Source organism: Lissotriton vulgaris, unplaced genomic scaffold (genome assembly GCF_964263255.1).
Source record: "Lissotriton vulgaris unplaced genomic scaffold, aLisVul1.2 SCAFFOLD_380, whole genome shotgun sequence".
Lineage (NCBI taxonomy): Eukaryota > Metazoa > Chordata > Amphibia > Caudata > Salamandridae > Lissotriton > Lissotriton vulgaris.
This window is the reverse complement of record NW_028253590.1, coordinates 1,073,252-1,085,256: the sequence shown is the minus strand read 5'-3', so window position 1 is coordinate 1,085,256 and position 12,005 is coordinate 1,073,252. Positions and strand designations below refer to the sequence as shown.

The 12,005-nt window shown below is 44.6% G+C and overlaps 1 protein-coding gene across 1 annotated transcript in view; it reads left to right on the top strand.

Annotated features, from left to right (window-relative positions):
* Window positions 1-12,005, top strand: part of LOC147660915 (uromodulin-like) — a 705,518-nt gene that overhangs the window by 223,999 nt on the left and 469,514 nt on the right. The window contains exons 6-7 of the mRNA XM_086951433.1: window positions 1,377-1,615; window positions 1,762-1,884. Of these exons, the coding sequence (XP_086807559.1) occupies window positions 1,377-1,615; window positions 1,762-1,884 (362 nt within the window). The remainder of the gene's footprint in view (window positions 1-1,376; window positions 1,616-1,761; window positions 1,885-12,005) is intronic.

Here is a 12,005-nt window from a genome sequence, read left to right as displayed (position 1 = left end):
TGGCCACCGTCCCTCAGATCCACAAGACAAGAACCAGACAAAGATCCTTCTCTTACCTCTCCTCCAAGACCTGGAACACCCTGCCTACCTACATCAGACAATCCCCGTTGCTGACCCAATTAAGGAAAGACCTCAAGACTTGGGTCTTTGACTGAACACCATAGTGTAGACGGACCAGCAGCCTCCCCCCATTAGCACCTTGAGACCCTAACAGGTGAGTAGCCACACTTCACGAACCCTGATTGATTGATGAGTACTGCTCATAGAGCCGGAAAGAGAGTTCCACATCTGCACTACATTCCATAACAACAATCTTACCTTTTTTGTGGGTAGACATCCAGTATGGATCACTTTGAATCTCTGACTCACACTCACACTCTGACCATACATGTTAGCCATGCACATACAACTGTTACCTGCATCACAGTGCATGAACTATAATAATACACTACTCCCCTCCACATACACTCATGCTAAACACATTAAGTACCACCGAGATCAAAGCAATGAAGAACACCTCCTACTTGAGATCGGCACTGAGGAGCCTTCCTTATCTCAAATTAACTTCGCTCACTAGGGCCAATACTTCAACAGTATACCCTTCATATGTAGTTATGTATCTATATGTTTATTACTTTACACCTACTGTGGAAGAAAAATAGAAAAAACACCTTTGACTCTCTCCAATGCATCACACTGTCTTACCCTATACCTCTCTCAATATATCCTTCCTTTACCTCGACTTTCTGAATATTTTTACTGTTTTCTGTAATCCCCTTCTAGAGACTCTTCCCTCCATCTCCCCTTTTACTCATCCCAAACCTCATCTTACTACTATGATCTTCCAAATAACACTCTTTAGATTCTTCCCTCTTCTATCCCTCCATTATCCTATTCAGTCCAACAGACAGTCTTTCATGTCCACCGCTCAAATGAACACATATTTCCCTATATTAATCCAACACTTATCCTTTTAGGTTCCAGAGTAGCGTGCTACTTGCAGAAGTGCTTTGATGCCTCATTGGGGGTAGTAAGTGCTATATAATCGCAATTACATTTACAACAGATGAGTCTAGACCCTCAGCTAAGCAAAGTTCACCACGAAAAAAAATCACTGGAGAAGTCTGAGAAGGCGAACCACATTGATAGTATCTGTGTTGGATGTTGGGGTTAACATTTTCACAGTTAGTAGAATGGGCTGTCTTGGAGGTGGGATCTGAATTATTTGTAAGAACAGATATGATGAAGCAGGATGTTCACTGAACATATGTTTAGAACAGTTTATTTTCAGAGATATGTCTTAACTAACTTTAGGTCAGAGAAGATGCAGTGGCAAAACCAATATACATTATCAATTGCGTTTTTGTTTTATTCAGGCGTTGGTCCCAGTTACACCACCAGTTCAATAAGTGAGTTTGCCACCTTCTTCAATAATCTTTCTGCATATGGCGGTGGTGACTGTCCAGAACTGGCCATACAAGGACTTGAACTTGCACTGATGAATTCTCCACCTCATTCTTTCATACTTGTTCTCACTGATGCTTCTGCATTGGACTATAATGACTATGAGAGACTGGATCATGTGTATTCATTAATAAACACTACACATTCCCAGGTATGGCATGAAGTTCTTGTTTTCCATACACAGTAAATATGCAAATAGATATTTATTTTATTATGTATTGTAACCATGCAGATATTGATCAGTGACAGCAACTTTAATGGGAACATTTTGATTATGACTCCTTTTGTCTCTTCTAGATATTCTTTTTGATTACTGGGCTGTGCTCTGATGTATATGATCCTCAGTTCCTGGTTTATAGAGACATTGCAGCCAGGAGTTTTGGGCACGTTTTTCAAGTGGACCTCTCAGATTTGGAAAAAGTAAGTCAATACAATGCCACCTTCGATATAGATGTTGTTTTGCTTCTCTGCTATTTAAATGTTTTCATAATCAACCCATCTAGGTGAATGATCTGCAAATAAAACAGAAATCAGCATTAAAGCCATGTTACAAGAACATTTTAAATCCACTATTTTTCCTCTTTAGCTGCACCTTCTGTTCCAATACTTCCTCACAACAACATTTCCCCCTTTCAAGAAGGATGATTCACCATGTTACACAATCAAAATCTGGGCTATATTCTCATCTAATCCTTCATATAGCATGAGGCATTTTATTACTCGTACATGTTGGAGCAGAACCGTACTCACTATTCACGGCACCCCAAAATTAAGTTCACCCAAAATGTTACTTCAAGCAGTGCTTCCCTGGGTTGACCTTGCGCAAAAAGGAACCCTCTTCAAAAGCAGAGTAATAATTATAAGTAATTGGGGCAACTCAATAATTGAGTCGAAGATCAGTGAAAAGTTTTATTACATAAATTCCCAAAATCAAGCACTACCGAATAAATGTCATAAAGGATCAAATGAAAATGTATACAGAGTAATCAAATCAAAAATTAATCTAGGCACCAATTGAGCAGCAAAATCATAAAGAAATCAAAGAGCATCCCTTATAGAAAAGGGAAATCGTCCAAAAATATGACTCACTCTCAGATTCACGGGTTTCTTATACACAATTCTTGCATAAAAAAATAGAGAAGTAATAGAAACGTTGTGGCATGATCACAAGTAACAACTCTTTTGGCATACCAGAAAAATACATATTATCATTTAGTACATAGGCACTATCCCATTTTAAGAAAGCATCCAGCACCTTCCATGTTATTACCCTACGGAGATTTTCAAAGCAATATGGAACATTTTAACAATGATGATTGTTAGACCTGTCAGCTATATGGAGGTCTTTCCCCAACCATTTTGCCTACTAATCTCCAGTTCTAATTTCTCAATGCACGTTATCATTGCTACCCAAAGCCAAAGTGCTTGTGCACACAACCCTAGACATGGATTGATTGGCTTACACCCACTTGGCATATTTAATTTCCTATCATGTCTATTGTAGAGTAGTTTACCATATACCCAGGGCTGGTAAATTAAATGCTGCCAGTGGGCCTGCAGCACTTATTGTGCAACCCACTTAAGTAGCACCTTAAAACATGTCCCAAGACTGCTATTACAGCCTGAATGCAGTTTTGAAATGTCATTTCGACTTGCCATCTAAACACCCTAGCCACCCCTTAAACTGTCCTTTTATTACTTGTAAATCACCCCTAAGGCACGCCCTATGTATTCCATAGGGCAGGGTGCTGTGCAATTAAAAGGCTGGGCAAGTACTTTTTTTTTTTACATGTCCTGATAGGGAAGAACTCCTAAATTCATTTTTTACTTACTGTGAAGCCTACATTCATAAGATAACATTGGGTTTTCCTTATTGCATTTAATAAGATGTAATTTCCAATTGGGAGCAGTTAGCTATCTCATGTTTGGTATATATGGGCTTGTAGTGATAAATCCTCTTTAATGGTAGCATCGGATATTTCATTATATTCTTGAAAAGGATACTATTCGTTGCCATTTTCTTGCCATTATCTCTTTGTCCCTGCAGCCTGTCTTGAGTCACATGAGTGGGAGAAGCTGACAGTTGGACATTGCAAATTCCTCCCACACAGTCACACAATAGAAGATTTGGTGTGCCCGAATGGCACACCTCCTGGCAGGAAGGAGTGGAGCTTGGCAGAGCCCTACTTCCAACTGAATATGATTGTTCTGCCTTTACACAAAGAACCTAGCTCCTACCCATTGTCACATGAAGCCAGCTAGGAGCTGGGGCAGGAGGAATCAGGGAATTCCATGCACTTCAAAAAACATTTTAGAAGTTTCTCGCACCTTCCAGACCAAGGGCTTCAGAGTATAAGAATATAACCTTCAGACCACTCTTTAGTTCACTCCTGGACCTGCGGAAGGGCTCTCAGAGGACTTCCTGCTGCAGTGATCCACAGTGCACTCTGCAAGACTGTGTTGCTGTAACTGGGAGGGCTGCTGTGCAGCCTTGAGCCTGTTTGAACCCTCAGAGTCCATCCATGCTGTTGAGTCCTGCTTGAGCCTGTACCTAGGACTACCAGAGTGACCCCAAGGGCTAGTTTGCTGGCCTACTGTTCAGAGCACTAGTGTCACAGTAGGTGCCCACCAAACTCTCACCTGGAAACAGCCAGAGGGAATCCTGAACCACCAAGAGGTGCCCCATCATTCCTGCATCCTTGGCTGTGCTGCTAAAGGTGCTCATACCTGAGAATGTAGAAACATTTTGGCAAACAATGTTCTGAGAATCAGGAGGAGAGTAGGGCCAACTTACTCGCCTACCTGCAGGAGGTGCATCACTGATCAGATTGAATTTGCGGCTTCCTCCACTAAGTTCTTCTTTGCAGCAGCAAATCCTTTTCAGCGGTCCTTCACCAAAGGGGTATCCAGCCTCTTGTAAATGTGTTCAGCTACTACCCACTGCCTTGTTCAGCTACAGATTTTTTACTTCAATTTCAGAAACTAAGTCCAAACGTTGAAATCTTTCCCGTGGCTTCGACCTAGGACTATCTGACAACAATGCTCCCTCCTCGGTCACCTCATGCATCCTTGCCCCATTGAATTTTATCTTCTCAGAACATTTTTCTCAGACAGTTGGCAATTTTATCTTTTAGAAGCTAAAATATATAACTCAGGTTCTACTGATTGGATTTTTGTAGTTTTAGTGTCAGATAATTGATTCAAATGAACTCTATTTTTCTAAATTGATTTGGGTTCTTTCTTGTGTTGTGTTTTCACTTTATTACTGTGTGTGGGCAGCAGAAATACTTCACACATTGCCACCAAGTTAAGCATGACTACTTTTGTGCCAAGATACCCAGCATCAAACACAGGCTGATTTAGTGACTTTTTGTGGTTCAGCCTCCAAGGGATTGTGTCTGTTGCTTGACCAGGGCTCACACCCAAGTCAACCAATTACCCAATTTCTTACAATGGTTCACACTAGCAAATAGGATCAGCCCAGCAACAGAACTACAGAGGAAGGGCATTGTAAATGCATCTGTCAGGACCACCAGAAAAAATCTATTACGTCAGCTTGTTTTGCTGTGCATCACTTGTGAGGAGAGATGGTGCGAAGGGGAACCATATGGGATCGGGTGATTACAGGGGTGAACAGGAGAACAGATTCAGAACAACATCCATATTATCCAAGATGCTTTTACATACAAATGTGGTACCACTATATTACATTATTAAACACACATCTCTATACTATATTACACTCATTTCAACTGTAATCATGTTAGCTCATCACTTCCGTTTTGTAGCCAACCTAAAAAATATTATTCATTAACCCCTTCGATGCTCATTACGGAACGGTTCCGTCATGAGCATCGGTCGAGCTATGCTCATGATGGAACCGTTCCGTCATGACCACGCCCGTTTTCGTTAGGGCCCAGCACCGACGGTAAATCTGTACCGCACGGATGAGGTTAACATTATTTTTCAGAAAAAATATAAACCTAGAAAAATGGTACCCCATACACAACATTGCAGGAACTGCTTTTCTCAGCCTCTCTTGAAACTGAAAATACCATATATGTGCAGGTTGTAAATGGGTTATTTCCTCTAAAGGTTACAAAGAACAAGTAGTGCATGTGATAAAATTCTCAAACAGTCACCAACATGCTGCATTCTTTCCCTGTGACTGACATAAGTGCCAGATGCTTATCTATACATATCAGTAGCACTCTACATGTTCTACACTGCTTAAAAAATAAATTGAATTTCATGTGAGATTGGGCCCTTCCTCTATGTGCTAGCCATAGGTACTCACTTAAAAAAATTAGGATCTTCATTTTTTGTGAAATATTCGAACTACTGAGAGTACTTTTATTACTCTCTCACGCAGCAAAACATCAGAAGGAACAGTGAGCAAATATATTCAGTACATGTCTAGTCTGTGGGCTACTTCCTTGGATCAATGAAGATGCCGGACATGTATAGGTTGTCAAATAGTTTGAGGTATGTTTAAAGCTGAAGAAAGGAGCATTACTTTAAGGAAAGGGAACTTCATACCACCCATAGGGTGACATACATAGAGTCTATGAAAAAAGGAAGTTATGGAAAAATATATATATTTTACGATTCCTTGTACCACAACTAAAACAGTAGTGCCTCAAATTTATGAGCAGAACTACCCGGAGCATAGAAATGCCAAATATTTAAATATGGATTCTGAGAATCTGACCTCTACTGTCTTTCATTGACTTGTCCTTGAATAATTCTAAACATAATAAAAAATATATACTCCAGTTTTTCTGTCTTAAACAAATCTTGCGACATTAAATTACACTACACTAGTGCGGGCTGCGTGAATAACATGCTAAAGTTCATAAAAAGTGATGGACAGAATGCTTGAATTAATCTCAGCGAATGGTAATTCCTCAAGCATCCCAGTCCATCTTTTTCTTGCACACCATGCAACTCCAGTGTGGACCCGACCATATTTCAATCAGTCTTGACCCTGCTCCAATGGGAAAAGTCCCATCCGAAATCCCAGACCAGGTCTTGCGTGAACAAGCTAAAAAGGGCCAGTTTCGTCTTTGCTAGGGCTCATCAGCCAGATATAACTTGGTTCCAGTGACACAGTGTGCACTGGACCCAGATCTGGGCATACCCATCCTGTTTAGGATGACACACTAATCCCAGTCCCAGTATACAAAAAGTGATGGATGGAATGCTTGAATGAATCTCAAGCACCGGTAACTATTCGGGGTTGCATCTCAATCCATCATTGTTTTGCACACCATACCACCTGATTTAGGATCCCATCATATCCAAATCAGTTTTGACCCTGCTCCAGTGGGACATCACAAAATGTGGCCAAGGGAATGCCCAGACGTGGTCCCCTTGCTCGCTGTGCCACTGGATTCATGCTAGCCTTCCTGATGCGGGGCGATTCCCCAAAACCGGACCCAGGATGCAGGGTTAAGACGGATTTGCACATGGCTGGGTCTAAACTGGGGTGTCATGGTGAGCAAAAGAATGATGGATTCAGCCCAGGTCTCTTGACTTGGGGTGAGTGGCTGAAAAGTGTCAGCACTTTGTCCATCATCTTGTTATGTTTGCAGCTCCAGTGGGAACAGTCCAGACTGAAATGCCAGGCCATGTCCTCCCTTAGCCACAACACAAGCAACCCAGGCCTATATGTGAGTACAGACAAAGTGCTTTGTTTAGTATATATATTTGGTGCACATAGAAGTCCAAAAAGAGGTAGTCTGCATTCTAAATTTGCAACATTATCCTTTTTCCTGGCAAAAAGGTATGAAGTCATATATTGGCTGTAGAGTGCTGGTCCATTACTCAAAATGTGGAGATGGAACTTGAGAGAATGGTATTAACATGGAGGTACACATGTCAAGAGTTAGAGTGGATTTTAAGCAGATGAAAGAATTGTGTGGCTGCTGAAAAATGATTGATCTGCGAGATGGCAGTACCGGTGAGGAGAGTCTCAACAAAATGTTACCCAATGTGCTTGTTTTTAGCAGTAAGACGGTACAGGACAAATGGAGGTGAAATATCGAGATTTGTCCACCATTCCTAGATGCAGCCTGCACTAATACACCCGGCTTTGCACATATCATCATCGAGTTTAAAAAATATGTTGTTTGCACCTCTCTATAGAAGGTGTAGTACCAAGAGCTGATGACTAAGTACTTCTACATCAACCACTCCATTTCCCTAGAGAAATGCACAGCACGAGGGGCAAAATGGTTGGAAGGAAAAGAAGGTCTCAATAGGAGATGAAAGACCATGCAGAAAACTCTACAATCAATATTTAGGGTGACCAAAAATCAACCTATTTTTCATTCCTACTGCAAGGGCAACTCATGTTGATACGAAGAAAGAAGTAGAAATAATTATAATTACAACACTACATTAGATGCTGTATATTTGACAAATTAGTTTGAAAGATTATTAATATTTCCCCATGTTGATAAGAAAAACACAGGTAACCTATGCCTGTAGGAGTTGTAAAGCTTCAGCATCAAAAAGACTACAAAAGCCTTTCATTCTTTTGTAATAGTTTTTATTGGCAGTTTTCTCATTTGCATACAAGTACAATTCTAACACAGGACATATATCACAGTACAACAAGGAGTGTAGGATAGTGAGGCGTCCCCAAGAAGCAGGTATGACAACAATATGCGGCAACACTAACAACACAGGTCAGACGTCCACAAGTAGGTCTCTGGTTGGGGCTGCAAAACATGGCAACAATTAAGGTATTAAACGGTAATTCAAAGTTTCTATAGGCAGGATATTACATTTATGAAGTTCAAACAGTCTTCATAATGAAACCAATTCACAGAAAAATTAGGATGAATAAGTAAACAATATACATATAAAAAACAAAAAAATAAGAACTACACTCGCTCGTGGTGAAAGCTTAAAAATCTGAAGGAGGCCATGGGCACGCACATTGTAGCATCAAGTGATGTATAATACGCAGATGTAGTAAATACACAATGAGACGAGGGAGGCATGGCTTTAAGTGGGCCGGGTCTCACCGATGCTGAGCAGCAGCAGTTTTTAAAGGGTGGCTCAAAACGTCTCTCTATGGGGCTATGTTTTGTGCCCAGGCACAGGTGGTCCGTTTTGCAGGGAGAGATCTTATGTTTACAGTGTGGGGGCTTGAACCCGCCCCTCTTCTCCATTGGCTGGCTTCCTAAACGGAGGCCAGCCATTGGAGGAGAGGGGCTTCGCTCCATTGAAGAAGGGATTCGGGGGGGGGGGTTGTGTGCTTTCTCTTTTCTTTCTCTCATCTTCCCATTGGCTGGAATTTTACATTCCAACCAATGGGAAGAGGAGAGAAAGAAAACCACGCCCCGAATCCGAAAAACACGGGTCGTTTCTCCGAGGCATTTCTGCTTTGCCTCGGAGAAATGTGGTCGTGTGGAGTCTTTGCTGGTCGCGGCCCGCAGCTTGGATGACGCAGGTAAGCTCTCCCTCCACCCTGTGCCCCCTTGTTGAGTGCTTGCTCTCCTGCTCCCTCTCGTTGGTTGTGCTTGCTCTTCTGCCCCCCCTCGTTGGTTGTGCTTGCTCTCCTGCCCCCCTCTTTGGCTGTGCTTGCTCTCCTGACCCCCCCTCGCTTGTTGTACTTCCTCTCCTGCCCCCCCTCGTTGGTTGTGCTTGCTCTCCTGATCCCCCCTCGTTGGTTGTGCTTGCTCTCCTGACCTCCCATTGTTGGTTGTGCTTGCTCTCCTGCCCCCCTCATTTGTTGTGCTTGCTCTCCTGCCCCCCTCATTGGTTGTGCTTGCTCTCCTGCCCCCCCCCCTCGTTGGTTGTGCTTGCTCTCCTGCCCCCCCTTGTTGGTTGTGCTTGCTCTCCTGACCTCCCTCATTGGTTGTGCTTGCTCTCCTGACCCCCCCCTCGTTGGTTGTGCTTGCTCTTCTGTCCCCCCTCATTTGTTGTCATTGCTCTCCTGCCCCCCCCTCATTGGTTGTGCTTGCTCTCCTTCCCCCCTCATTGGTTGTGCTTGCTCTCCTGCCCCCCCTCGTTGGTTGTGCCTGCTCTCCTGACCCCCCTTGTTGGTTGTGCTTGCTCTCCTGCCCCCCCTCGTTGGTTGTGCTTGCTCTCCTGCCCATCCCCCCCCTCGTTGGTTGTGCTTGCTCTCCTGCCCCCCCCTAGTTGGTTGGGCTTGCTCTCCTGACCCCCCCTCGTTTGTTGTGCTTGCTCTTCTGCCCCCCCTCGTTGGTTGTGCTTGCTCTCCTGCCCCCCCCTCGTTTGTTGTGCTTGCTCTCCTGCCCCCCCCTCGTTGGTTGTGCCTGCTCTCCTGCCCCCCCTCGTTGGTTGTGCTTGCTCTCCTGACCCCCCCTTGTTGGTTATGCTTGCTCTCCAGCCCCCCCTCCTTGGTTGTGCTTGCTCTCCTGCCCCCCCTCGTTGGTTATGCTTGCTCTCCTGCCCCCCCCCCCCTTCGTTAGTTGTGCTTGCTCTCCTGCCCCCTTCCCTCTGCCGCTCCCTAGGCCCCCACCCCTCCCTCCCTCTCCAGCGGCCATGCTGCCTCGGCTTGGGCCAGCGGGGCCACCGTACAAGGCCAGGCTCACCCCCCCCCCCCCTGTGTGTTCTGCGTGAGCTCTTACGTGGTGAGGCTGGCTCCGATGTGGTGATTGTGCTCTGGCGAAGTGAGTCCTGTAATAGTGATGTAAGGCGGGGTGAAGAAGGCTCTGGTGTGGTTAAGTGGGCTGTGGCAAGGTGGGTTTTGTGAGTCCTGTGTGGTCTCTTCCGTGGTGAGGTGGGCCCTGGTCTAATGTGGTGATGGGGTTCTGATGTGTCGAGCTCTGTAGTGGGGATTCCGGGTGAGGTGAAGTGGGCTGTAGTGTGAGATGGGTTTTCTTGTGGTCACCGGCAGGGTCAGGTGGACTCTCATATGGTGATGTTGGGTCTGGTGAGTTGGGCTCTGTAGTAGTGATCTTTGCCAGTGTGGAGTAGGCTCTGGTGTGGTGATGTGATCTCTGGTGCGATGGGTTCTACTGTAGTCTACTCCTGTGCAGCGAGGAAGGCTCTGATGTGGTGAGATGGACTCTGGTGATTTGGGTTCTGAGTGATCTATGGAGTCTGATGTGGTAAAGCGGCCTCATGTGAAATGGCCTTTCATCTAGAATAGCTTCTAGTTGTGAAAGGTGGCATTGGCTTCAGAAGGTAGTACTGTGGCAGGCTCTAGTGACCAGGGTTCTACGATTGTGATCTCGGGCGGATTGAGGTGGGCTTTGTTGGGTTGACATAAGCTGTGGGGAATTGGGCTCTGCAGTGGGTGAGGCGAGCAGTGGAGATGTTGGTTCTGGTGAGCTTGGCTCTGTGATCTGTGGCGGAGTGAGGTGGGCTCTCAAGTACTGATGGGGCTCTTGTGATGAGGTCGCCTCTAGTCTGGTAGGCTCATGTGAACTGAGGTGGGATCTGACATTGGGATGAGGCCTCTGGTGAGGCGGGCTTCGTATTGGTGATCAGTAGTGGGGTGAGGTAGGGCCTCTGCAGAGATCGGCTGTGCTATTGTGATCTCTGGCAGTGTGAGACAGGCTTTCGTATGTGGGCTCTGCTGTTGTGATCTCTTGCTGGGTGAAGTGGGCTCTCATATGGTGATTGACACTGGTGATCTCTGGTGAGTTGCATGCGGTAGGTTTTCGTGCAGTGGGTTTTGGGGTGGAAAAGGGAGCTTTGTAATTATGCGGTGCGCTCTAGTAAAGTGGTTTTGTGGCTGTGTGTGGAGAGAGCGGTCAGTTCTACAGAAGATGATGTGGTGCGCCTTATTGGCTGTGGTTAGTTTGTACTCACTGCACCTATCTCACACCGCCAGAGATCACAACAGCAGAGCTCACCTCACCCTATCAGTACCCACCTCACCTTATCAATGCCCACCTCACCCTGCTCATTGGTTCCTATTGTAGGGGAGGACGACTGTGTTAATGCTAAACAATGCTTTTTGACTGCACACTAGTATTTTGTAAATAGTGAGAAACTTATGCTGCCTTATTTATTAAAACGTATTTGGCTGCCTGTCATTGCAATCAGGGATAAAGAGACAGAGGAGTGAGTGACAAAGAGAGAGAGAGAGAGAGAGAGAGAATATGTGAGTGTGAACGTGTGTGAGACAGCTTTATGGGGGATGGTGGTGGTTAGCACCAACAGTTTTTAAATTAAAAACAAACTTTGAAAGTGGGCCTTTCTTTAAAGCCCTTGTGCTTCAACGGAAAGAAAATGATTTCTTTCTCAACAATATGTGCAACAACCCTTATGTTCATTCAAGTCGTGATGCTTTCATGCTTTACTGCAAAATGCATGGTATGTGGAATCCTATTTCCTGAGAGTGATTTCTTTTCCCAGATGATGTGTTTCTGAAGTTTTGTTTTTCGTTTAACAAATGAATCTTGTACAGCACAAACTGCAAACTGAGCCGCCTTTAGGTTTCGGAGTGAGTTCCAGAGGTGGCAGAGTGGTAATGATAGCATGCCTAAGAGTTCCTGTAGTTTAGGATGAGGGAAGGCAGTGCGAGTGTCTATTAGCGAAAGTCACGGTGTCAT